Here is a 23335-nt window from a genome sequence, read left to right as displayed (position 1 = left end):
TTCACTAAATATGGACTATGTGAGCTAAAATAAAAAAATATTTGCTGATGCATTTTCAAATGTTGGGAATGTTTGTGTCTCAGGTAAACTTCCAGTTTCTTACTAATAAACAGTTGCCATACCAACAGCACAGCTAAGTATATGCTGTAGAGCAATAATATGATACTGGATGAGTACAGGAAAATTATATTGCAAGGTACTGCAACTGTCTGCAAGATTAATTACTATCACTATAATTTCACAATAAAAACATTACTCTTAAATGATACCTACTTCAGAATAAGAACAACACGATTTTGCTTTGTATCATTTTCTATGTATTGATATGGAATTAAAAACCTGTATTTTAAAAGGCTGCACATACAGTCCATTGTTTTAAATAATCTTTAGGATTAGGTAAAAAGATAAAAATTTCAGAGCTCTGGGAAAAAGTCATGTTCTTCTCTTGTTCTAACTGTGAAGCTGTCATTTATGTATGGTACTTCCAAAATATAACAGGAAAAAAAGGAATTATTTGCATTATTCAAGCTGACCTTTATATATTTGGATTTGTTTTAAACAGCATTTTAAATTTTGTTTATAAAACAACAGCTCTAAATAATTTGGTTTGTTCAAGAATCCACATGCCTGTGCTCTGCATCCCTTTCAGCCTTCTGGGCACTACAGAATTTTGTTTTCGTTCCCAGAAGACACTTGCAAACCTATTTGAATGCTAGTTGTTAATGTTGATACCTCCCTTCTCTTTAGTGAATCTTCTTTAAATCAGCTAATTGGCAATCTCAGGGCAATTGTGGTAAGTCTGCTGATGATATGCAGTGTTCTGGGTCTTTTTCCTTAATTGTCTGTAATCAGCTCAAGAATGCACATGTATTAGATGCCATGTATTTGAAACTTTTAGAAAATGTACCACTAGTTGATTAAACTGCAGAAAATGTCCCCTTGAAAGAGAAGTATACAGTTCTAGAAAGCTCTAATTTTGGAACATATGCATTGTCATCCCAGATCACATTCAGGGCCAGTCTGCTTCCATATCTGTGTCTGCAGAAGAAGGTGGATAATATACATACAATATACAAGTATTCAATAATATGTCTAGAGAGGAGTTTATTCCTAAATTCCTATAATTAATTCCCTGAACCAGTAACGCCCCTGGAATTTTCAAATGCGCCATTGGGAAATAGGAGCAAAAATTCCTTTGAAAGTTGCTTGTGCTCTTATGTCACATGGTATTCTTCACCATCCCACCCTTAAATCAAGCATGTACTTAAGTACTTTGTTTAATAAGAGACTTAGAACTGTATGTTGATATCTCTGCTGCTGTTCTAGTTAGCGATGTTAGAACTGTTGTTGTTCACAATAAATGAGCTTTTCTTTTTGAATTCTGCTACATTATTTGACCTATATATATTAAATAATGTAGCAGAATTCAAATATCTATATCTATTAGTAGCATTATTACTATAATAATATATTAGCGTATTAGTCAAATAATGTAGCAGAATGAATATACAGGGTGTTTATAAAGGCCTTGTGCAACTTTAAAATTTAATAACTTTGGATAGACACATGATAGAAGCAAACTGTAAATGGCAATTGAAAGCATAATTCATTAAGTTTTTTTAGCATAATATAAGAATTTTTTTTCATTTTATTTCATTTATTTCACGAAATCACTCAGTAGCAACTGGAAAATATTTTCTATGAGTTGGAAAATCAGACTGAAAGATGTATCATGAAAGATGACTGTTATGTTCAAGTCTAGAAATTTGAGCTGTATTGTTTAAAACTTAATGAATTATGTTTTCAATCACCATTTGCAGTTTGCTTCTATCGTGTATGTCCAAAGTTACGTGTGTGTGTATGTATGTATGTGTGTATATAATGTTAGTGAGTCCATATGTAAATAAAAGTTTTCTTTTTCAAGCATTTATTTTTAGTTTTGTAGGCTGTCCCTTGCTCTTGAAAGGATAGAGAGTCCTATTTGCTTTGATTCTCTGGTAGTTGGTACTTAACATTTGTGCCATGGGGCTGTAATGGAAATCTTAGTCTTTCCAACATGGAAGTCTTCTTATGCCTCTACTAATTTTAGGTGATCTTCTTGTAATCGTTTCACAAAGAACTATGGTCATTCCAAGATTTTTAAGTTTCTTCATAGCTCATTTCTACCCTACCTGTAATCCCATATATGGTTCCCAACTTCAGCTTTACTCCTTCTCTGTTGCCCCTTTCTTGTTTTCATTATAGATACCTAAAGAACCTAATACAGTCAGCTTTGATATCTGTCTGGGGCTTTTGCCTGCTACCAGGGTATAAATAAATAAAGAAACATGTTGCTTTTTTAAGTATGTTCTCTTCCATTTCTGTTGTAAGAAATGCAAGGCAAGTCTTATCTTGCAAATGTTCATTGCATGGAAGTGTTGATGTTTCATGTATACTAATGAAAGCTTCTTTACCCCAGTATAGCTAGAATCTAGATTGACATTATGCAACTAGTAAATGTGTTCCACCTGCTGTTGTGGTTCATTGGTTGAATCCTTGTCTGCATATGGGAGAGTTGGATTAAATTCCTGGATGTGCATATAACTACAGCCATTGAGGCACTGAATGTCTGGACTCAGTCTGGCCTTTAGATTCTGTCTCAATGGTTTAAAGCAGGGATGGCAGGTCTGGGCAGCCTCCACTCCTCCATACTCATGCCGGGATGTATGTGTCAAAGGTAATAGTCACCTCTCACACATGCACCATGATCCAGAAGGATTGATGTTTGCCTGCTACTGCTAGATGTGCTCCTCTCCGGCTGGTTTGGATTTTCACATACACTGAATAGAAGGTATTCTGGTGTATAAACTAGGAAATAGTATGTACTTGTCTGATCATTGTACCTAGGCAGACAAAAATAACTGTATATTATACAGTAATAACCATGTAGCTACTCTACTGGGAAATTACACTGCTATATAATTACAAGATCAGTGATTGTCATACGGAGGAGGGAATACTGACATACCACAGCTTGATGACCCTTGCTACAGAATATAAACATGTGCATGTATTGTGTAGTTTCCAAAGGGATGATTTATTTCTGTTTTACAGTGTTCCAGCAACACAGAAAGAAAAGTTTGATAGAAATGGAAGAGATTCAAAACAACTACAGAATAGTATGATCATTTGGTTTTCCATCCTCCAAGGGATGATCTTTATATCACCTTTGCCCTCCTTTGGGTGTTAACTACAGCTGACCTTGTCCATAGTGCAGTTTGGGGACACTTAATTGATACACTTTAAGAGAATGTTACCTCATCCAGAGGCAAGTTGAGCGGAGCACTCCTCCAACCATTCCGCCTTCTTAAGCTCTAGCTCTCCATCCTGAGAGGTTCAAAAGATGTTGGTGTAAAAATTGCATAACTGCAACTTTAGATCAATGGAATGGTATAGAAGGCTGACCTAACTCCATCTCCACCTTGGATTATGCCCTGTGCTACGAAGGCTGGGAATGGCGGCACAGGCATGTCTCCATTGACTTCACTCCACAGGTTGATAACTCTTTATTAGAGAGAGTTTCAGAAGAGAAGAGGTTCAGGAGTGCATCTGGAGTGTCAGGAGCTCCTCTGACCCAACCTCTGCTTTCCTCCTCCTCTTTCCACTCCCCTTGACCTACCCCACTATCTTCCCATGGTGGAAGTGGAACTGCAGGTCACTACAGCCGCATATAGCACTCCCTGGCTGAAAAGTCTTCATTCAGCCACTGCAGTTTTGAATAGTTCTAGCCTGAGGGGGCACCACAGGGGCTATACACATGTTCTGCAGCTGCAAAGAGAGGCTTTTGAAAGATTTGCAATCCTACTGTACTTGGAAACATTTCTAAAGTTACTTCTGTCTACACCCAGAGTTTCTCAGCACCTTCAGCACCCACTGACTTTTGTAGTTTAATGTTAATTGCACTTATTTATTTTATATTGCATCTATTACAAACTACAAAGTTTCTGGTATTCACTTGGATCATATCTTAACTGGTATTCATTAGTTTATGATGCCTCTTCTCTTTACATAGGCATTTGAATTAAGGAAAACAAAACCGAATGCTTTTAGCAGTTCTGTGGTTATAGAAAGTGTATTCTATTCAAAAGTAACTTTTTAATAATTAAAATAATTTTAGAGTAAAGGTTACAGTTGGAGACCATTCTGTCATTTATTTTTCTTCCTTACATTCATTTTAACAGTTTCTTGTTGGATTTGCTCTAGGCAACAGATGAAGAATTCTGTGTATAGAAGCAGGCAGTCTCTGAACAGTCCTAGCCCAGGAGAAACTGAGATGGATCTTCTAGTTACGCGGGAGAGACCACGGCGTGGAATTCGCAATAGTGGATATGATGTAAGTTTATGAGACTTACTCAATGACTTGATAAGCAAAGCCTTTAATTCAATATTAAAAATAAAAAGCAAAGGGTAAGTTACTACCTAGAGTATGACTGAGAGCTGAATGTTGCAGAGCATCATATCCTCTTAATACTGAAAGTAATTGCAGAATATTGAACAAACTTCCCAACTGAAAGCTACTTTGCAATGTGAGGAAAGTTAACAAAGTATCCTTCTTGGAAAACAATACTAACAAGGTTGCTTTCTGAATTTTATTTTGTTTTAATAATTGCACTTAGCACACAACTACTTACAAGAAGTAGCAGCAACATTAATCATCTTTTGTTGTTTTTTTTGCTTGAAATTAAAAGTCTACATCCTCATCACTGCCTCATGCACTGCTCCTGAGGGCAAGGAATCCCAGAAGTTAACTATAGATATATGTTCAGACAGACAAAATCTTGAAATTATCTAAAACCCACAAACCTTTATAAAATACCAGATTAGGTTTTACTTTCTTTGCCTTGTGTTGCGTTGCAAAGATACACTGGAGTCACATTTTAAAGCTTCTCTCCCCAGCTATGATAACCTAAAGTTGTTTTTAAATGAAACAGATTCTCATGTGATTGCTTTTGTGAAAGAACTGGGGATTTAAATAAAATGCCATATTTTTGTTACACTTGCAATAAAAATGTGAAAGTTGGCAATATGGCATATGTTCTCTTGTTCTTTTATACCTATAAAGGCAACGAGCAGCATCCACATGGTTTCTCTACAACATTCAATATTTTATATTCTGTCTCCTTTTAAATAAACAGTCCTGAATTTTGAAATCTCTTCTCATATAGGCATTTTCCCTTCCTTACAGTCATTTTCTTTGCATGTCTTGGATCCTGTTCTGTTAGCTTTACCCTTTTTAAGGTAAGGTGATCAGAACTGAATAGTTTTCTAGGTGATGGAATTCTTAGATTTTCAGTGTTGCCATCTTAGAATTGTATGATGATTCTGTTAACTTTTGCTGTTTCTGTTTGGCTCAAGTAGCTTTTGAACTTTGCCATATATCCATGCTGGTTTTTGCTGTTTGCTGCTTTTTTTTGTTCAGGTATATGCATACTGTCCATACAACTATTCATTTCTTAACTTGCTTCCACATTGAGTCTAAGCATGTTAATTGACTTAGTTTGTCTTTAGAATCTCTCTGACTAACTTCCTTATTTTTTGTTTTTGCATGGTGTTGAATTTAAGCCATTTGTTGGGTGACAGGGGAATGTGATCATGGTACAACAGGTGTGAGTAGGATGAACAATTAATTCACTGTCTAAAAGGTCCTAATCTCAAACTGAAGTTTAATGTCAAAAGTTACTGCATTTTGGTCTGATTTCTTTCTTGAGGCTCAACTTAATTATTAGATCAACTTCATATTTACTCCTTCCATTTAGAATTTACTTTAATAGCACCTTCTTCTAATATATGTGCTTGGACTACCTGCTCTGGTTAACAACCATTTCAGGGTAAGAAATTGCTCCTTTAAGCCTTGTCTGGATGTGACCTCCGACCACCTTTGCAGATAATTAAATATACAGCTTTATTAATTTTACTTTACTGTTTCCCTTAGCCATGCACCCTGGAAGCTGGTAAGATAATCCTGTTAGTATACTAATTTATACTAGTAGTATCAGTGGCAATGCATAGGGGATGCACGGGGGTGCATGTGAACCCCCTGAGAGCGCTGGTGCATCACCTGTCAGGCTGCACTCCCTATTTAGATGATGGGCAGGGGGGCAGGTGGGAGTGCCGGTGCCCCCCCCCGTGAGCGCCAGTCAGGGAGCAGGGCTGCCAGCGAAAGCAGCCGTGCCACTTCTGGAAACGGCTGTGGGACGTCAGGAAGTGGCATGGCTGCTTTTGGTGAGTGAGATTGGCCATGAGGGGACCCCTGTCACCCTGTCAGTGAGATTGGGGGACCCCCCCCCCAGTTGCTGACTGGTGTCAGGGGGGGCACGTGCCCCCTCCCCCCTGACTCAAGAGGCACCAGTTGCCCATGAGTAGTATGCTTATACTTAAGGATTTGTAGCCTTTTAGAGTTGCTCTATGGAACCTGTCACTTTGATTTAGTTATTTGTGGTTCCAATTAATATAGCTCTGTGCCATTAAGGCAGGGGTTAGCAATTATTTTAGCTGGAGGGCTGCTTAATGAATTTGGTGAGCTATTGAGGGCTACAAGGGTAGCCCTGCCCCTTGACAGGTTTACCGCCCCCTGATTGCCATCTTGGGACTGGAAGTCCTGCCCCCTGACCTTTTCCACCAGAAGTCCCTGTAAGTATTCCTTTAGAGAGCAGGGATTGCCATCTTGAAACTGGAAATAAAACCAAATCATATACTAAAAAAATCAAACATCTACTATAACTTATTTTAATTTTATTTTTAAAAAATTGTTGTCCTGATTTGTGTGTGTTTGCATAGCGTATCTAGAAGAGATTGCATCATAGCTCAAATACAGTCTTACTCTTGTATATTGTGTGTGGAGGGCATAAGGGAGTGTATTTGGGAGGGGATGTGGTTGAGGAGTGTATGTGTGGGGTGAGGGTATGGTGTGTGGCAGATGGTGGAGGTGGGTGTGGAGGAGTGTGAGTGTGTGGTTGGAGGGGGTGTGTATGGTGGGGTGGGGGTGGGAGCGTCTGTGGGGGTTGTGGGTGTGTTCAGAGATATGGTGAGGTGTGTGTGGGAGGGTGTGGGTGTACGTATGGGTATGGTGGGGGTGGGAGTGTGTGCATGGGGGCTGTGTGTGTGTGTGTGTGTGTGTGTGTATGGTGGGGATATGGTGGAGGATGGGGTGGGCAAGGGCACGGTGTGTGAAGGAAGTCCTCGGAGTCCCTGGAGTGTGCACGTCCCTGGAGCTGTGTGTGGTGGCAGCTCCTTGACCTCTTCCACAGTCCCCAGCCACAGGTGGTAGCAGCCTGTGGGGCCAGCCCCACCTAGCCCAATAATGCTCCCACCCGAGTTCCTGGCTGCATGTGGTGGCAGTGAGCCAGGCCAGCTCCACCCAGCCCCATAGCACACAGCTCCTGCATTCCCATTCCACTCCCTGGCCACAGGTGGCAGGAACATGTATGGCCAGCCCCACCCAGCCCCATAGCATGCAGCTCCCATGCTCCCACCCCAGTCTCCAGCCGATGGTGGTGGCAGCATGCAGGACTAGCCCCACCCAGCCCCATAGTGTGTGGCTCCCTCCACTCCTGCCCTCTTTCCCCCATCAGGAGGCCCTGGCCCTGGCCCCAGCCCTAGCCCTGTGGGGCCCTTACCTGGATTCTCAGTCTCACAGGCAGGGAGGTCTGGGAACAGCATTGGAGTGGCCAGGCAAAAGACTTTGCCAGGCAGAGGCTTCTTGTCTCTATCACCCCTTAGCTCAGGGCTGAGGGTGGGTCATGCCAAGCTGGGGGGGTTGGCAGGTTGTCGGGGTTTGCTTAACAACTGGAGCTGCACCTCCTGCATGGAGGCACCCACTTATTTCATAGATTTCATAGACATCAGGGCTGAAAGGGACCTCGGGAGATCATCGAGTCCAGCCCCCTGCCCAAATGGCAGGAAGTCAGCTGGGGTTATAGGATCCCAGCAAGATAAGCATCCAATTTACTCTTGAAGGTGTTCAATGTAGGCACTTGAACCACCTCCGCTGGCAGACTGTTCCAGACCTTGGGGGCTCGGACAGTAAAGAAATTCTTCCTTATGTCCAGCCTGAAACGGTCTTGCAGGAGTTTATGACTGTTCGACCTCGTCATCCCTTGGGGCGCTCTGGTGAACAAACGTTCCCCCAGATCCTGGTGGTCACCCCTGATAAACTTGTAGGTGGCCATCAGATCACCCCTGAGCCTACGCTTTTCCAGGCTAAAGAGTCCCATGTCTCTCAGCCTATCATCGTAAGATCTATTTTCCTGACCTCTGATCATGCGCGTGGCTCTCCTCTGGACTCTCTCAAGCTTCTCCACATCCTTTTTGAATTGTGGAGCCCAAAACTGGACGCAGTACTCCAGCTGCGGCCTCACCAAAGCCAGTACAAGGGAAGAATGACGTCCCGGGATTTGCTCGAGAAGCATCTATGGATGGAAGCCAGCATTTTGGTCGCTTTACTAGCAGCAGCATCGCATTGCAGGCTCATGTTCATCTTGTGGTCAATGATTACCCCCAAGTCTCTTTCTTCTGTAGTGCTATCCAACGTAGCACTGCCGAGCCTATAAGGATGCTGCAGGTTTTTCCTCCCAAGGTGGAGAACCTTGCATTTTTCGGTGTTAAACACCATGAGGTTCTCATCTGCCCATTTGCTGAGCTTGTCCAGGTCAGCCTGGATCACCCGCCTATCTTCTGGCGTGGATGCTTTGCCCCAAAGTTTGGTGTCATCGGCGAACTTGGCCAGTCCACTCCTGACTCCAATGTCCACATCATTAATGATGTGGAACAGTATGGGTCCAAGGACAGAGCCTTGAGGGACCCCACTGGTCACAGGGCACCACGATGAGTGACTGCCATTGATTACAACCCTCTGGGTCCGACCACGGAGCCAATTTCCCAACCAGCGGATCGTGGTGGAGCCAAGGCCACAACTGGGCAGTTTGGCCAAGAGGTGATCATGGGATACCAGATCAAAAGCTTCTCTGAAGTCAAGATATATGACATCAATCTCTCCTCCCTCGTCCAGGTGATAGGTCACCTGTTCGTAGAAGGAAATGAGATTGGTCAAACAAGCCTACCCGCAACAAACCCGTGCTGGCTATCCCTTAGGATGTTAGCCTGGGCCAGTCCATCAAGGATGGCCTCCTTAATAAACTTTTCTAAGATCTTCCCCAGGATAGAAATCAGGCTAATGGGCCTGTAGTTAGCCAGATCCACTCTCCTCCCCTTCTTGTAGAGGTGCAATGGGGACCAGGGCTTAGAAAGAGCTAATAGCGGGGCCCCGCATGCCTCATGGAATTGTCTGGCGGGCTGGATTTGGCTCATGGGCCATATTTTGCCTGTTCCTGCATTAGGGAAATCAGAGGGGGAATGAATGAATGCTGCCTCTCACAGATCATACTTGTGAAAAAGAAAGCTGTGAAATATCATTGTCCATAGCAGAGTGTTCCTTTGCAGTGAAATGAAGTCCTTTGATACCATCTGAATTGTCATCAAAAGGATATCTTTTATATTTCCTTTCTTTAGGGGGGAAATATAAAAGCAAACTTTTCTCCCAACCATATGGGATTAATGTACTCATTCTGAAGGAAATAAAGAAAAAGTGACTATAGGACAAAGTAACTATATTCTACCTCACAAGAGTTTTTACTGAGGTTTTTTTTTTTGTTTCTATATTAAGTTGTCTCTTTAAAGAAAGTGATGAACACCATGTATGCGAGACTAGGAGCAGCACTTCTGCCCTGGTTCTCTTGAGATTATGGGACATGGTATGACAGCAGCCCTGCCTGTTGCCTATCAAGAACATTGGGAATAATGGGCATTGTCTCTTTACAGTGGTGAAAACAGAGGCACTCTTGCAAAATAAGGTTGGTAAAACAGCATGTGTAACCAGATGAGGGAGAGAAATAGTTGGCCATGGTTAGTCTGAAGGCAAGCAAAAGGTAGGAAAGGCTGACACCTCAGCATCTGACAAAGTAGATTGTTGTCTAGGAAAGCTCGTGCCTCTGAATTAGTTAGTCTCTAATGGTATTTATACACATGCTCCAGGAGTTGATAGGAAGGGGGTGGGAGGTGCACTTTAATTAGAGTGGCTCCCAGAGCTGCTCTAATTAAAGCACCTGAAGCATCATGTGTATCAGCGTCCCTGTGCTGAAAAGTGGAAGTGAGGGAACTTTAACTAAAGCTCATAGAGCAAGCTTTAGTTAAAGTGCCCCTGCTGCCACTTTTCAGCGCAGGGACACTGATACACATGATGCTGGAGTAATTACATCACTCCAGCAGACTTGGTAATTATCATGTTCCAGTCTGCTCCAAAGCACTGTAATTACAGCATGTTGGAGCAGCTTCGCTGCATGTGTATAGGTGCCCTAAGGTTGCCATCCTACCCTGCCTTCTAGATCAGTGGGAGCCATCCTTCTTGGCAGGCGTGCCACAAATTAGCCCCACACCCTTCCCAACAGCCACTCCAATCCTTTTCCATTATACCATTTGCTGCTCAGCTTTCTGCTCTCTGCCCTTTTGCTCCCTGACCAAGCTACTACTTTGCTGTCTGCTTCTTGCCCTATCTGCCACTACTACCCGTCCCCTCCCACATCTGCTGCATGCCATACACAGAGGCTGGCCGTGATACCTGTGCCCCAGGTTGCCTACTCCCATTCTATATGAAGGAGTAAAATGATGGTCCTCACTTTCTCAGTTCTCACAGTTCTAGCACAAGTCTCTTGAGATTTGGCATTTTCCTTGTCTCAGCACCTGGAGTCATCTTATTAACTAAGAACTTCAGCTTTAATTTAGAATTCCTTTAATTTAAAAAGGAACTTTCTAGCCCTTGTGGGTGGCAAAAAAGCATGCAAATGGGAGCTAATTCTAAAAGCAGCTTTAGAATCTATTATTTTTATGACCCCCGTTTAATTCTGAGGCCTGACTTGTGATTTTCAGGGCTTTTGGTGGCAATGCTACATACCTTAACTCTGGTCAAGATTCAGTCTTCCACAGGTTTGGGGTCCCTCATTTCAATGGGGGCATAGACAGTTTGGAAAAAGTCCACCATAGAGCAACAACAAAATGATGGGGGGCCTAGGAGATGAGACTTATGAGGAAAGGCTGAAAGAGCTAGTTTTTTAGTGTCGAGAAGAAAAGACTGAGGAGGGATTTGATAACAGCCGTCACATACTTGAAGGGCAATTATAGAGAAGATGGAGACTGGTTTTTCTCTCTGGCCATAGGACTACCAGCAACAGCCTCAAGCTGCAGCAGGGAAGATGTAGGTTGGAGATTAGGAGAGACTTCCTGGCTATGAGGCTGATCAAGCACTGGGACAGGCTGTCTAGAGGAGCTGTGGAATCTCCATCCTTGGACGCTTTCAAGAGCAGGTTAGGCAGACACTTGGATGGGATGGTTTAGTTGGGGAAGATCCTGCCTTGAGCAGGGGGCTGGACTAGACGATTTTGTGAGATCCTTTCCAGCCTGACTTTCATATGATTGTAAGTAGTATCTATAAGAGGGTCTCAAGGGGATAAAGTGCAGGTACAACTGCAAGTGTTTCATTTTTTTTTCCTTGTTGCTTCTGAGGAAAAGGAACTGGGGGAAATGGGAAGAATACTAGAGCAGAAGTGGTTAGAGAGTAAAACTGCTCTATCTTTCTGACTCAGTAACCTGGGAAGGAAAATCCATGCTTTTTTGAGGTCTTAGGGCAAAAAAAAGAAAGGGAAGCTGTAAGGACAGGCCAATTTCATGACTACTGGCAACAAAAAATGATTCAACAGAAGTGAGTCAAGTCTTTTGCACCCACATGTGTCAGCAGTTCATTTGTTCAGTATTGTAATGCCCTTCAGTTCCAGCTGAATTTTCAGAGATTGCTTGTGCTCAAAACTTTTCTTTCCTACAAGCTTTAGGAAAGGAAAAGTGCTGAAAGCTGCCAGAGTTTGAGTTGATTTGTCATATATAGGAGAGAAGTCATTTCATTTTGTGTTTTGGACTGTATATGGTGTTTCTCTGAGAATATGATTTAACATTCTTATGCACTGATTATTATTGACTGTAGTCATCTGTTTGCTCTGGAAACCAGTCAGCTTTAATACTGGTCAGGTATATAGATTGGAAATAGGGCTTACTGAAAATTTGGGCAAATAGGAAATTTGGCTGTCGGTAGTTTTCAGCAGACCCATACTCTAAAGTAACAATGCTGTTGTTAGCGGCATTTTGCGGCACTACTGTTGTCTGTGACCTCAGAATTGTCTATAAATTGTACATCAGGGCCGCCTGGAAATTCCCACTGGTGCCTGGGAGTAGAACTGAGATCATCCTACTTTAAAAGCAAGTGTATGTTCTTACTGTGTGAGCCTGAAGTGTTTTCCACCCAAGAAAACTTACTGGTATAATTACACTGTTGTAGTTATGCCTGTATAACTCTGGTATGGACATTCTTATTCTGGACTAAAAGCTGTATGGGGAAGCTGTATTGGTATGGTTACAACAATATAATTATATCAGTAAATTTTTTGTGTAGGCACACCTTAAGTAAAAGATCCCTTTACCTCTTAATTGAACTGAGTTTTTTGCACCCCCCTTGAGAATTGCTGGCTTTATCAATTACATGGCGGTGGTATAAAAAATAGCCAGATCTTTCCAGTGCAACATTGTGTGTGTGTATGTATTCTTTTATAGTTCTAATTCTCATGATATTGAGCTGGAAGTGCAAATAAACAGTAAATAGTTAAAAAACAAGCATGTATTTTAAAACTTTAATAAATGGAACTCTTTCACCACCAATCCCACCCAGAATTGGTAAGGTGGTACTTTTATTGAAATAAGGTCAGATTGCAAAACTGTGTTGCCTTAAGATTAAATATTCTTGAAGAATTCCTATTCATACAATATATATTTTAGAACTGTTTATCATTTACAAGAAAGGATCCAAGAATCGACAAGTGAAAAGACAACTACAGGGATGCAGTATGGCACCTGATTTATTTCAGCATTAAGTATTAATAGATCTCTTGTGGGATTCCAGTCACCAGCACTTTTATAGTCATGAGGAAATAGGTTAGAATTATACCAATTAATCTCGAAACTAGGAGCACTGTGTAACTGGAGGCTTTTTAGCTGCATGTATAGATGAAAAACCTTACGTATTTTATAGTTCCTGTACTAGAATTTCCATTTTTGTTGTATTTATGTTGAATATGAACAGTGTGAGAGAAGTATCTGTACAACTGATTTCCAGTGTAGGCTGTTAAAATAGAAATGTGAATCTGTTTATTTTTGGTGAGGACTCATCTTCTATAACTTTTTTAAATGCCCAAGTGTATTGGCATTTCTTTTGAGAACCAATCTATGGCAAAGTGAGACTAACACTGCTGTCAGCCCTAGGGAAACCCTTCTATACAATTATTTTGGATTTTGCAGAACCTGCAATTCCATCAAGAACAGATTTCTAAACTAGCAAGTTGATTTTTGTCCTTCTGTTTCTTGCATTGTTCATATCGTCATACTACCCAGAATCATCACAAGAAACAATGAGAGGCAGGTTCTACTTGTTTTCAGTTTTATTAACTTTGGGTGCATCTACACGAGATGTTAACTGTGCAGTAGCCTAATAATACTGTGCAGTAGCATGTCACAGCACAAACAGTGCTAATATGCTACAGCGCAGTATTATTAGGCTACTGCAAAGTAGTGTCCCTAAAAAGGCATTTAGCAGCACTACTGAGCAGTAACTGTAGTTACTGTGCATTTATTTAGTAACATGATTATACAAGTACTAAATTAAATATGCAGTAACCACTACCCATTAATGAAAATGTAGATACGTCCTCTGAGAAGTGTGAGGCCCCCTTTACATGTTACAGGTATCGCACAGTTAACTGGTTAATTATGCAACTACCTTGAGACCAGCTGCACATGCAAAGCAGCTATCATGCCATAAAAAGCTCTAACCAGTTATAAAGTTAGCCCTTGAAAATGTGTGCTAACTTTATAGCTGGTGGCTATGGACCTTTAATTTGCACATGTAGCTGGGTCTCCCTACAGTTGGGAGCCTTGTTAGCTGATGGGGCTCCCAGTTGCAGGGGTGCACCCCGCCTAGCCAGGGCTGGGAGTCCTGCAGCTGAAGTTACTCTCAGTTCCAGCAGCTCCCAACTCTGGGTCCTGGCAGCATGGGGCCTGGAGTCCAGCAGCTGTGGACATTGGGTGCTGGGACCCAGCAACTGGGGAACACCAGAAGTGGGGGACTTCCAGAATATTTAGCAAGATGCCAAACATGCTGTGATCTCCAACTGGGACTTAACTGTCTGGTTTTTAATATTACCATGAGAGTTAGATAAAAATGTGTACTCTCTTCTTTGTTGCCTGGTATTGGCACTGGTTTTGCTATGTGGCACAGAACTGGAATTCTACGTGGGGATGAGTGCTTATACACGTGGACCTTGCTGCTGATCTTACTGTTCTGAATACATCAAACACAGCCAAAGATTCAGGTCAGGTACAGACATTACACTTTTGCCAGTATAAGCGATTGGAAACGGGTCTATACTTGTAACAGAACACAAGTTTGGCACACATAGACTGGTTAAAAAATGGCAGAACCCGATCTAGGAGTTGCACCCCTACCAAACAGCAAATGTGTGTTCTGTTCACTACCAACATAAACTACACCGCTGACAGAAAACTGCGCAACTTGGATGGATTTCACCTTCGCCTTTTTGAATGTCTGTACCTAGTCTAAGACACTAGTTAGAACTGCTAAACAAATTGGTCTTATCAAAGTCAATAAATCAAAAACAAAGGTTATGAATGTCAATATGACCTTGGGTGTTTCTAATAGTGTTGAAAGAATAGTGTTCAGTGCTACTGCTAAGTTTACTTAACTAGGTTCTACTTTTCATAAAACTCTGATCACTGCATCTATGATACTGTGACTTGAGTGGGTAAGGTGAGCATAGTCTGCAGAAGCTAACACCAGGGGAAATCTTAACACCATCAGCATCCTTACTAAGCAGTGAATCTTTAGTAGCAATGTATTTCTGTATGGATCAGAATCATGGAAAAGCAACAAATCTGTCCAAGGGAAGGTGAATAGCTCTCCATGCAGATACCTGTGCAGGTAAAGTAGTAGGAGAGAATAAGGATCCTGGAGTGGGTATTACCAACAGTTGTACAAACACTACAGGTGAGAAGCCTTGTTTTGGAAGCCCCAAAGCAATGGGAACCTAGAGGGGCCCTTTGCTAAATTATAGGGATCAAAGTAGTATCTTTACAAGTTAAAAACCTGAGCAAATAAAAGGAAGCAGCCCATGATAGATTTTGTTGATGACAAATTACCTTTGTCTTTTCTACCTGAGGGCAAGAGAAATGGATTAGATTCGGCTGGGTGGGATTGATCAGATAAACTGATATTTTTAGAAAGACAGCACCTGTTTGTGTGTGGGGGTCATGCTCATTGTTTCTCAATCATATACTCCGTTAGCTATACATAAATGAATCTGTGTTTTTGCATTTATCATCCAAGATTTTTTATTTAATTAAAATAGAACCAAAAATGCTTGTTTGCAGGACATTTCCTGTTTAAAAAACAAAGGGTTTCTTTAAAAAAAAAAAATCAAAACTAGTGGGGCTCCTTAAAAAAGGTCCGTCTGTCTATCTACTTGTTGCCTCTTTATGATCAATGTATTTCGTAGGAAGTCTGAAAGTTGTTAAGGATGTTTTTGTAGTGTATTATATTTTGTTTGGTTTTAGAATTCGAAATATACATGTCAAGTTTGTTTTTTTTATTGTCTTAAAGCAAACTCTGAGTGGTGTCCAGGAATGGCAACTTAGAGTGCACGTAGTATGCTGGTAACTAAGTGGGCAGGGGTATTAAATCTTTAATAAAGCCTTCCTTTATTCAATATATTAATTAGGCATAGATATGAAATTAAAAAAATTAAAAGCTCTAAATAACCTGGATAAAATAGTTTCATTCTAGCCTCCTGTGCATCAGTTCAAGAAAGTCTTTCAACTAAAACATGTCCACAGTTGAAAAAAATTAAATAACAAGATATTCAGATCTCTTTATAGGTTTAAAAGGAAAGAAAAAAGAATCAGAGCTTTTCTTCCCTAATGCCTTCCCCCAATCCCTCCCTGTGCCCTTTTTATGTCTTAGACTAGTGGCAAACATTAATTTACTTGCACAACTGGGATCTGGTGAATTTATGCTGGATCCCTAAAATCAAGTGCCCTTCCATGTCATATGTTCATAGCATAAAATTAGTTGGATTCCAGTCATGTGACGACTGCAATGGTTTTTAAAGCTCCCTGATTTCTGGAACCTAGAGACTTGGGAAGAGGCTCCCCAATCTGGTTCCCAGTGCCCAGGGACTTTTTAAAAGCATACCTGCAGCTGGGCTACAGCTGTGGTTTTTACAGCTTCCCAGGTGCCTGGACTGGGGAGAGATCCAATACTGTCTTGGTCAGACAACTCGATCGCAAGCATACACTTTAAAAGTCTTTCCATGTCAGCTCAGTGTTGGGATCTGGCATGGTGCAGCTCCGACATACTTAAAACACAAAAATCATTAAAGCACTCTATAAAGACAATTCTGGTTCTTTCAAGCATAACAACACCATTGAGTTAGGGCTTTAGAACAGGTTACCTGTATAACATCACAAATCTATGGAAAGTTGTGATGTCATAAAAGTATGGCATTTTTAGAGCCATCTCAGGTGAAGGCTTCATGTTGTTTCCTGCCTGCATGATGGTGACATGTCACTAGAGGTCTGACAAATTGGGGAGTGGACAGGAGCCAAGGACTCTGTTCCTCCCCTGTGGCCGGAGAGGAGGAGGGAGGGTGGAATGTAGCTTTGGAGATGGACCAACGTGGGGTGTGTGGCTCCCCTCCATCCACATCCAAAAGGAGCCCAGCCAGAGCAGAGGGGAAGAGGAGAGGAATCTTGAAAAACTGTTTGAAGTGAGGTAGAGTGGGAGGGGATAGAAATAACGAAGTAAAAAAAATATTTAAAAAAATTAAAGAACTAAAATCTTACATGTGACTTAATGAATTAGGGTTGGGTTGGAGAGGGGAGTGGGGTTAAAGGCAGCAGGGATTGTGCTGGCTGGGAGTGGGCAGCCATCACTGGTGCTGGGGAAAGCATGCTTTCCCAGGCTTCAGGGTCCCACAGCTGTTATGGTGCTCTCAGCATTGAGCAGCTGTGCTGATTGCATCCTGAACACAAAGTCCTGAGAGAAGTGGCCTTTTACAGCCAGACCAGGCTTCCTGGTTTCTCTTTAGTTAAGGTCAGAGCACTTGCTCTGAGTGGCAAGAGGGGGATGTGGGGAACCACTAGGGTTTTGGATGGTAGGAAGGGGTACAGCAGCATTTTAGGATGCTGGAGGAATGAAAGTAAAGTGTTTTGCCTCCCCTGGCCCTTCAAACAATATCCTGGAATGGCATGGTAAAATGTTTCTACGATAAACCTCTTCTTGAGTGGTTTATCTTTAAAATGTTAAGAGGGCTCGTATGGTGGTTTAACACCCATTTAAAAGCTGTTGTTTTAAGTGCCTTTATCTGAGTTTTAAGGTGACCTGTGCTAAGGCCTTTACAGGTGGTATATAATATGGAAGTAGTTTATTTGCAATGGAGACATGCAGTGCTAACAGTATTCTTCTCTTAAATAGTCAAGTAAATTTCACTGTAGAAGGGGGTGGATTTGCAATGATGAATCAACTCAGTTTTGTGGTGAAGTTTATTGTCAGCACCTGAGGCTTGCTAGAACCCTGAGAGACATGAGTATTCTTTATTGCATGCCTTATGAAGTCAGTTATGCATATGCAAACAAATCTATTTACCAATTTTTATATTACATGGACCTAAAGACCTGCCTAAACTCTCTAGCTACTTTAGTTTAAATTGAAAATTGTATTTTTGAAAAGTTATACACCCCTAAGAACAAAACTTAGCAACTTTGTGCATTAAGCTATGACTACACTTGTGCAGCCTTTCTTGAGGCCCACTGTAACAGGATGGCATCGTTGGGGTCACCGTGATCTCCCCTAACACCCCCTTACTGTGCCAAGTTAGCCTAAAGAGCACCCTCAATTCTCACCCACCTCATCTTTGATAGAAAGTGAATAATAGGGAGACCTGCCTTTCAGTCCTCTTTGACACTGTTTCCTGCTGTACACTGGCCCTGTTCTGTAATGGGTGTTTTGGTGCACCCTAGTCTTATGGGCTGTGTGTGGCTCCAACCATCCCTTTACCATGCCCCTAGACTCGCTAGACTGACGTTCTTCGGTCTCGCTCTGCGCCCTCTCAGGCACTCCGCAGCCCTGTCTCACTCTGTGTCCTCTCTGGCGCTGGGGTTAGTGCACCCCAAAATGCTGCACTCTCATAGGCACCCTGGTCCCCACACTACTGTGGGTCCCCATGAGGCCACCTCGATCCCCTAATAGCCTCACCCAAGCCACCAGTCAAAACAACAAACAGAACACAAGCCCCTGGGCTATAACATAAATTCAAGCTGCTCAGCTACAACATCATTCAAGCCACCCCAGGGGTATTCCATCCTCCACCAGTGTCAGAGGCTGTACCTGCAGCCAGGCCTCTCCCCTCCGCTTGCTCTGAGAGAGCTCCTTCCCCCTGGGCTGCTGGCAGGGAAGTCCCCCCCTGACCTCGGACCTGGGACTTGTGTGAGCCAGGTCTTGCCCCTTCCAATCAGCTGACCAGGTGCAGGTGCAGCCAATTCCATCATTAACCTGTTGTCCTGGCAACATGCACCTGGCTTCTTGTCTCTACTCACAGAGTAGCAGGCACCTTAGTGCCCTGCTACACTCACCCACGTGAAAGTCTCATATTGAAGAAGTTAGTACCCTGATATTAAATGTCTCTTGTAGAACACTTCCCATTTATTGCTATGGATGGCTACAGTCATAACGATAGAGAGTGAAAACAGTTGAAGCTTTCCAGTTAAGGCACAGATATAAGTAACAATTTTTGCTTAATCTGGCTACAGAAAGTGGTCTCTAGCCGTGGCCAAACACAAGTGCACAGCTGCACACCACTTCAAAATGGCCAACTGGGTGAATATCTGAAGCCTTATTGCATGAGGGGTCAGATGAAGATGTTTCAAAGCAGACCGTCTTCTGTAACTTCTGTCTGCGCTGCCACACAGCCTTGAGCTGTTTTCAGAATGGGAGGGAGGAAAGGGAACAGAGGGAGTTTGAGCTAGGGTTTTTTCAGCCCTTGGTAGAAGGTGAGGTGGGTGTATAGGGGCACCCCCGAGGTGGTGGGGGCTCTAATTCACCCAATCCACTCTCTGCTACTGGCTGGGGAATCCTTACAATGAGTTCCCTCTCCCCCGTTCCCTCCCTCCTGTTCTGAAAGGGGGACAGGCTGGGAAAGAGGAGGGGCCATTGCTAGGAGAAACTGGGTACAGGCTGCCAGCTGGCAACTACATTCCCCTGCCCCCTGGGACCAACAGTGAACGTGAGTTGGGTCTGGGGAATCATTGTAATTCAGAATGCTTCCTGCAAAGTTGTCTCAGTTACAATGGGGAGTTGCACTTGTGTCTGCATCCTTATTAAAAGACTGCCATCAACTTTAAATTAACCACTTAAGCCACTTCTCTGAATAATGGAAACAAGAAGAAAATCAATTCTGCCTTGATCATATTCAGAGTTGGGTGCAGATGTATATACTGTGGTTTTAATATACGATAGCATCTAGTACATAACAGATTGAAAAAGCCAGGGGCAAGTTTTGTTATTCAGTTACATTTACAAGACTTATAACACCATATAAAGATAAATGTATGCTTTACTGAGGTTTGTGGATTGCCCAGAATAGAAAAATAATAGCAAACAATGGAGTCCTTAATGAAAACACTTGCATAAACTTTTTTGGTGAGAGTACCATACACTATACATAGTAAAAAGTAGATGTTTCATTCTTCATCCCAGATATCCCATCTTCTCAAATGCTTTTTGCTGATCTTTTAAGTGTTTTATGTAGGGCTATCAATTAATCACAGTTAATCATGCACATGGTTTTGGAGTACACACCTCGGCTCCACTCTGCCACCTTTGAGCCACCCAGCAGGGCAGCAGCGGCAGCACAGAAGACTGCAGGGCAGCTTGGGTGTGGGCTCTGGGCAGGTGCAGTAGGAGGGGGAAGTGGGTGCATGCACAGACACAGACAGACAAACTTGAGCAGATGCAGCCTGCATGCTGTGTGTAAAGCAGCACTGTACTGGTAGGTCTGTGAAGGGGGGAGGCAGGGGGAGAGGAAATGGGGGGGGAGGGGCAGATTGAGGCCCCCCACAGTGAAGGAGGGAGTGGGTTCAGGGGCAGGGCTGGGTTGAATGGTGCCCCAGGACCAGGGCGGGTTGTGGGATGGAGCTGCGGGAGACTTGTCCAGAGGTGTGGGGGGCATGGCTTGCCACTGCTGTGCTCACCCCTAGGGGAGGCATAGAAGGCATGCACCCCTGATTTGTGTGTGCAGGGCAGAGGTTGCCTTCTACAGGCTGGGGCTCTGCGCCTTGCTTCCTTTGCCATAGGAGCCTAGTGCTGGCCGCACTGCATGTCCCCTGCCTGCCCAGTCCAGGAAGCACAACATGGCGTATGTACTACAGCTTCTGGGGCAAAGGCAGCAGAGCACAGAGACCCAGACTGCAGCAGGCAGCCCGCCTCTGCCCCATGAACAAATTGTGGTATGTGCGCGCCACGCCTCCCTTAGGAGTGTGTACAGTGGCAGGGAGCCGCCCCCCGCCCCCCGTGTACCTGGATGAGCCTCCCGTGGCTGTGTCCCATGACCCGCTCCAGCTGCGATGCCTTATTCACCCCAGCCCTACCCCTGTTCCTGCCCCACTCCCTCTCTCACCATGGGGGCCTTGATCTGTCCCCCTGACACCCCTTCTCTCTCCCCCCACCCCTCCCCCTCAATAGACTTACCTTCTGGGCTCTGTCTGTGTCTGTGTGTCTGTCTTCCCCTCACTCCCAAGCCCCAGCCTCCACAGCCCTGCTGCTGCCCCTCACTCCTGACCCACAGTACCCCACATCCTGCCAGGCTGTGGGCCCCCCTCCTTGGGTTCCAAACCCCCACCCAAACACACCCACAGTCCCATACACCTCACAGATCCTGCCCATCCCCACAAACAAACCCCACACCCACCCCACAACCATACAAAGTACTTGCATATTTTTGCATAATTTTGAGTTTTTAGCTGTGTGATTAAAATTATGATTAATTATGACTAATTTTTTTAACGGTGCAACTAATCACGATCAAATTTTTAAATCATTTGACAGCCCTAGTTTTAAAGAATGGATAGTTTTGCAAAGTTATTGCTCTGGAATTGATTTTTAAACAAAGATTCCATAAGCCTAATCTGTATATGGATTAGTAGGCAGTTTTTAAGCATAAAAGAGTAGGAAACAGCTGTCTATTTGAAGATTTTCTTCACGTCCTCTTGCTGTCATTTTGGTTCGTATCAGTTTCTAAACTTGAGCTGTTCATGTTCAGAAGTGGGGGTGGGGTGGTTCTTTACCACCTTGGATCCTGTGTGGTAATATAAACTTGTGCAAAGTAAATGAGAAACAGATGTAAAACCTGACTAAACTGCTTAAATTTTACACCATTTTAACACAGGTATAGATGGTGACACAAAGGCAAAAAAAAATGGTAAATAGGCTTACCTGTCTTTAGAAATGATTTTAGAGATGTGAAATTGTTTTATAACTGGTAGCTTGCTGCTTCTGCAGTTTTACAATGGAAGTTACTAATTAAAAAGAAAAGGAGAATTTAGCAAATATGTATCTTGGTACAAAGTAATTCTGTTAGCTCTAGCTTATATCTGCCATTTTGGATCATAGTTTCAAACATGAAGGACATGTGCCCCCGGAGGCTGGAGGGGCATGGCGACTGCCCGCAGGTAATGATAGCCACGGTGGGGGCATGGCGGTGGCGAGCAGGGAGCACCCACAGGCAGCTGCAGTGGTGCTGGTGGTGGTGGGGGAGAGGGGTGGCAAGCGCCAACTGGTGGTCGGTGACCACCTGCAGATGCCTCCAGCAGCATCAGTGGGAGCCAGCGGTGATTGGCAACTGCCCACAGATGCCACCAGCAGTGTCAGTGGGGCGGGGGGTGGGGGAGAGCGGTAAGCAGCGACTGCATGCAGGCACTGACGCTCTTTCAGGGGGTGCACCGCCAACTGCATGGGGTGCATGTGCACCTGCATGCATCCCCTATGTGTCGCCAATGGTTTCAAAGTTTCGTAGATTTATAGATTCATAGACATTGGGGCTGGAAGGGACCTTGGAAGATTATCGAGTCCAGGCCCCTGCTCCAGGGACAGGAAGTCAGCTAGGGCCAAAGGATCCCATCAAGATAAGCATCCAAATGTTTCTTAAAAGAGTCCAGAGCAGGTGCTTGCACCACCTCTGGAGGAAATCTATTTCAGGCCTTGGGGACTTGGACAATAAAGTTTTTCTTTATGTCCAGCCTGAAATGGTATTGGAAAAGTTTGTGACCATTGGGCCCTTGGGACACTCTGGTAAACAGGCATTCCCCCAGATCCTGATGCACACCCATGATGTACTTATAGGCTGCCACCAGGTCCACCTTGAGCTTGTGCTTTTCCAAGGTGAAGAGTCCCATGGCTCTTGGGCTCTTTTCATAAGGCCTATTCTCTTGTCCTCTGATCACGTGCATTGCTGTCCTCTGGACTCTCTCAAGCTTCTCCACATCCTTTTTGAATTGTGGAGCCCAGAATTGGATGCAGTACTCCAGCTATGGCCTCACCAAGGCCGAGTACAGCGGGAGAATGACATCCTGAGATTTACTTGAGAAGCATCAATGGGTGCAATCCAGAATTTGGTTTGCTTTACCAGCTGCAACATTGCACTGATAGCTTATGTTCATCTTGTGGTCAGTCATGACCCCCAAGTCTCTTTCGGCCATGGTGCTAGTGAGCACAGGTGTGGACTCTCTACCCCAAAATTTAGTGTCATCGGCAAACTTGGCCAGTCCACTTCTGACACCAGTATCCACATCATTGATGACATTAAAGAGAACAGGTCCAAGGACAGAGCCTTGGGGTACACCACTGGTCATGGAGTGCCATGATGATTCACTTCTGTCGACTACCACTCTCTGGGTCTGATGTTGGAGCCAATTCCCCAGCCATCAAATTGTGATGTAGCTGAGGCTACAGTTGGCCAATTTTTTTTATGAGGAGATCCTGGAACACCAGATCGAAGGCTTTTTTAAAGTCCAGATATATGATGTCAATCTCTTCTCCCTTGGTCATAGAAGGAGATGAGAGTGGTCAAGTAAGACCTACCTG

At 43.5% G+C, this 23335-nt stretch overlaps 1 protein-coding gene across 2 annotated transcripts in view; it reads left to right on the top strand.

The window, feature by feature from the left end:
• The window catches only part of KIAA1549L (KIAA1549 like), a 288283-nt gene that overhangs the window by 216570 nt on the left and 48378 nt on the right, over positions 1 to 23335 (top strand). For both annotated transcript variants that reach the window (XM_090032777.1, XM_090032776.1), the window contains one exon: positions 4243 to 4372. In XM_090032777.1, coding sequence (XP_089888903.1) covers positions 4243 to 4372 — 130 coding nt within the window. The remainder of the gene's footprint in view (positions 1 to 4242; positions 4373 to 23335) is intronic.

Source organism: Crocodylus siamensis, chromosome 2, assembly GCF_052110815.1.
Source record: "Crocodylus siamensis isolate JL-2025a chromosome 2, ASM5211081v1, whole genome shotgun sequence".
Lineage (NCBI taxonomy): Eukaryota > Metazoa > Chordata > Crocodylia > Crocodylidae > Crocodylus > Crocodylus siamensis.
The sequence above is the reverse complement of the archived record's forward strand: the minus strand, read 5'-3'. Positions and strand labels throughout refer to the sequence as shown.